The sequence below is a fragment of the Paramisgurnus dabryanus genome, chromosome 18 (assembly GCF_030506205.2).
Source record: "Paramisgurnus dabryanus chromosome 18, PD_genome_1.1, whole genome shotgun sequence".
Classification (NCBI taxonomy): domain Eukaryota; kingdom Metazoa; phylum Chordata; class Actinopteri; order Cypriniformes; family Cobitidae; genus Paramisgurnus; species Paramisgurnus dabryanus.
This window is the reverse complement of record NC_133354.1, coordinates 2,402,701-2,405,074: the sequence shown is the minus strand read 5'-3', so window position 1 is coordinate 2,405,074 and position 2,374 is coordinate 2,402,701. Positions and strand designations below refer to the sequence as shown.

Genomic DNA, 2,374 nt, shown 5'->3' with positions numbered 1-2,374 from the left:
CACCACAACTATTTGGCATTATTTTTTAATGTTTCTTAAAGTAGACCTACAACAGTTACATTTTTTTGATATAGGTCATAAGTCTTTAATTTTAAAGAATAAAACTTTAAAAAAACAATTTGAACGTTTCTGACAATCTGCATGATAACTGAACATGCTTCATTTTTTATAGGCTAGACCTTGTTTTACAGGGTACACACACAGTAGGCTAACACTAATTGATGTGTTTTAGATACTTATGTTAACGTGAAGCCAGAAAGCATTCATTACAATGAGGATTACATGGCACATATTAAAATAAGTCAAACTTCCAATTGTGAATATAATGCAAACTATATGTGTTTAATCAGCAATTCACACATATTAATACGATTATGTTTGTATGCATAGCTCAGGAGTGTTTGATAACTTTGTAGCTCTTTGTGTTTTCTTCCACCAAAACACAGATCTGATCTGCTGTCTGCACTGAGTCGACCCATAGTAATACAGCAAAGGATCCAGAAAAACACTTGAACTCCCTGCACACACAGCTAACATGTAAGCCATATATGATGCGTTTCCCTCCCCGCTGATGCCTCCTGTGACCAAAACAACACAGTGGTACAATAGGATTGCATTACTTGCTGCAAAACAAACCACAAACTCTATCATTGTGGCAATAGTCATAATCACGGCTCTTCCTCGTTTATCTGAGGTTGATGATGATGTTGCTAAGCGACCAGATTTGACACTAAGTGCATATATAATACTAGAGTAACACGCCAAAGTGATGACCAACGGCAGGAAGAAGTAAAGACAGGACAGAATGGAGAACAGGTTCATGTACGTCTGATCTGCTGGGTCGTCGTGACGCAATGCATCGTGGCAGGTCATGCCCACATCCTTGATGTTTAATGTTTGTGTTATTAGGAGAAGTGGCACTGTACCAGCGAGTGCCAGCAACCAGACCAGCGCACAAACATACGCAGAATTTCTCGTTGTCCTCCAGGTCAGAGAGACGACGGGGAAAGCCACAGCCAGCAATCTGTCCACACTCATGCACATCATCAGCAGTATGGAGCAGTACATGTAGCAGTAGAAAGCAGCACTTAGCACGCGACACGCCACCTCACCAAACACCCAATCAGATCCGTTCAGATGATAGTGGATCTTCAGAGGAAGCAGCAGGGTGAAGAGCAGATCCACACACGCCAGGTTTGACATGTAGATCACAGCCGGTTTCTTTTCTTTAATCTTACAGGTGAACGTCACCAGGGCCAATGCGTTTAAGGGCAAACTAATGAGGAAGAGGAGGATGTAGAAAGAGGGCATGACACGTGTGACCAGCAGGCCTTTGAGGAAATGCACAGCTTTCTTTGAGATGGAGTATGTCTTCACATTCTGTGTAGTTTTGATTAATTTATCTGCAGTGCTGTTACACAGATGTGCAGTGTTTTCCATTTTACAAGGAAATGAGATGGGGCTTACTTGTTTCTTCCTTATATAATTTTTAGCTGTTAATTAACAGAAGTACAACATCAATATCATATTCACCTCTGAATGATCCTTGATTTTTTTCTATTTCAACATTTGTTATCGCCTCCTTAGGAATCAGATTAAGTCATCTTTAATATTAAGCTGCATACTTTGACTAAAAGCATCTGCTGATAAAAATATATACATGCAAATATATAAATATACATGTTTATAATAGAATAGAGTGCACACACACAGCTTTAGATTTCATTAAATATAATCTACTCTTGTATTGATTTTTCATCAGTGTTGAGCTTTAAAAAAATGATGCATTGATAGATTTTGTTTTAGAAAAAAAATACAAAAATATTGTATGAGTTTAATTACCTGTGAACTTTGAGAAGTTGTTGGGAGACGTCAGGCCTGTTTGCTCCTCCCTTGATATTTCCCCGTGATATTTAAAATAAATAGTTCCCTTTCAATACGGTTCACTTCGCATTGCGTCAGTTAGCTGACGCTATGGGGGGGGGGGAAACTCCTGTTTACTCCGTGACTGAAGCCTATTGGTTAACGTCTGTACAAAGTACAGACCAATGACGTTTGAACCCGCGCGCGGGAGGAACGCGTCCTTATATAAGCGCGGTTCAATCGTCAGGAGCTCATATTATTTCTCCTTCAGCGCGAACCTCTCGCTGCTCCGAAGAAAAAGAAGAAGCCTTACCTCGCCGTTGACAAAAGCCCTGCAGCGGAGTCCAGGCCTAGCGTCTTCCCCTGCCGTTTTCCGGCTGAGAACCGAAGATAGCAGAGTCCAGGTCTAGCGTCTTCCCCTGCCGCTTTTCCGGCCGAGAACCGAAGATAGCCTTCGCTTGCCGTGGTACGAGCCCTGTGCAGCGGACACACGCCTGACGAGGTCTCCCCT

The 2,374-nt window shown here is 41.7% G+C and overlaps 1 protein-coding gene across 1 annotated transcript; it reads right to left on the bottom strand.

Annotated features, from left to right (window-relative positions):
- Positions 1-372: 372 nt before the first annotated feature.
- On the bottom strand, positions 373-1,440 carry LOC135721336 (proteinase-activated receptor 1-like). Its single transcript, XM_065243523.1, has one exon. The coding sequence runs from the start codon at positions 1,438-1,440 to the stop codon at positions 373-375; it is 1,068 nt and encodes a 355-aa protein (XP_065099595.1).
- Positions 1,441-2,374: the final 934 nt, after the last annotated feature.

What these genes read in the sequence shown, in the direction of transcription:
- LOC135721336 (XM_065243523.1), bottom strand. Translation starts at nt 1,440, where the DNA reads ATGGAAAACACTGCACATCTGTGTAACAGCACTGCAGATAAATTAATC.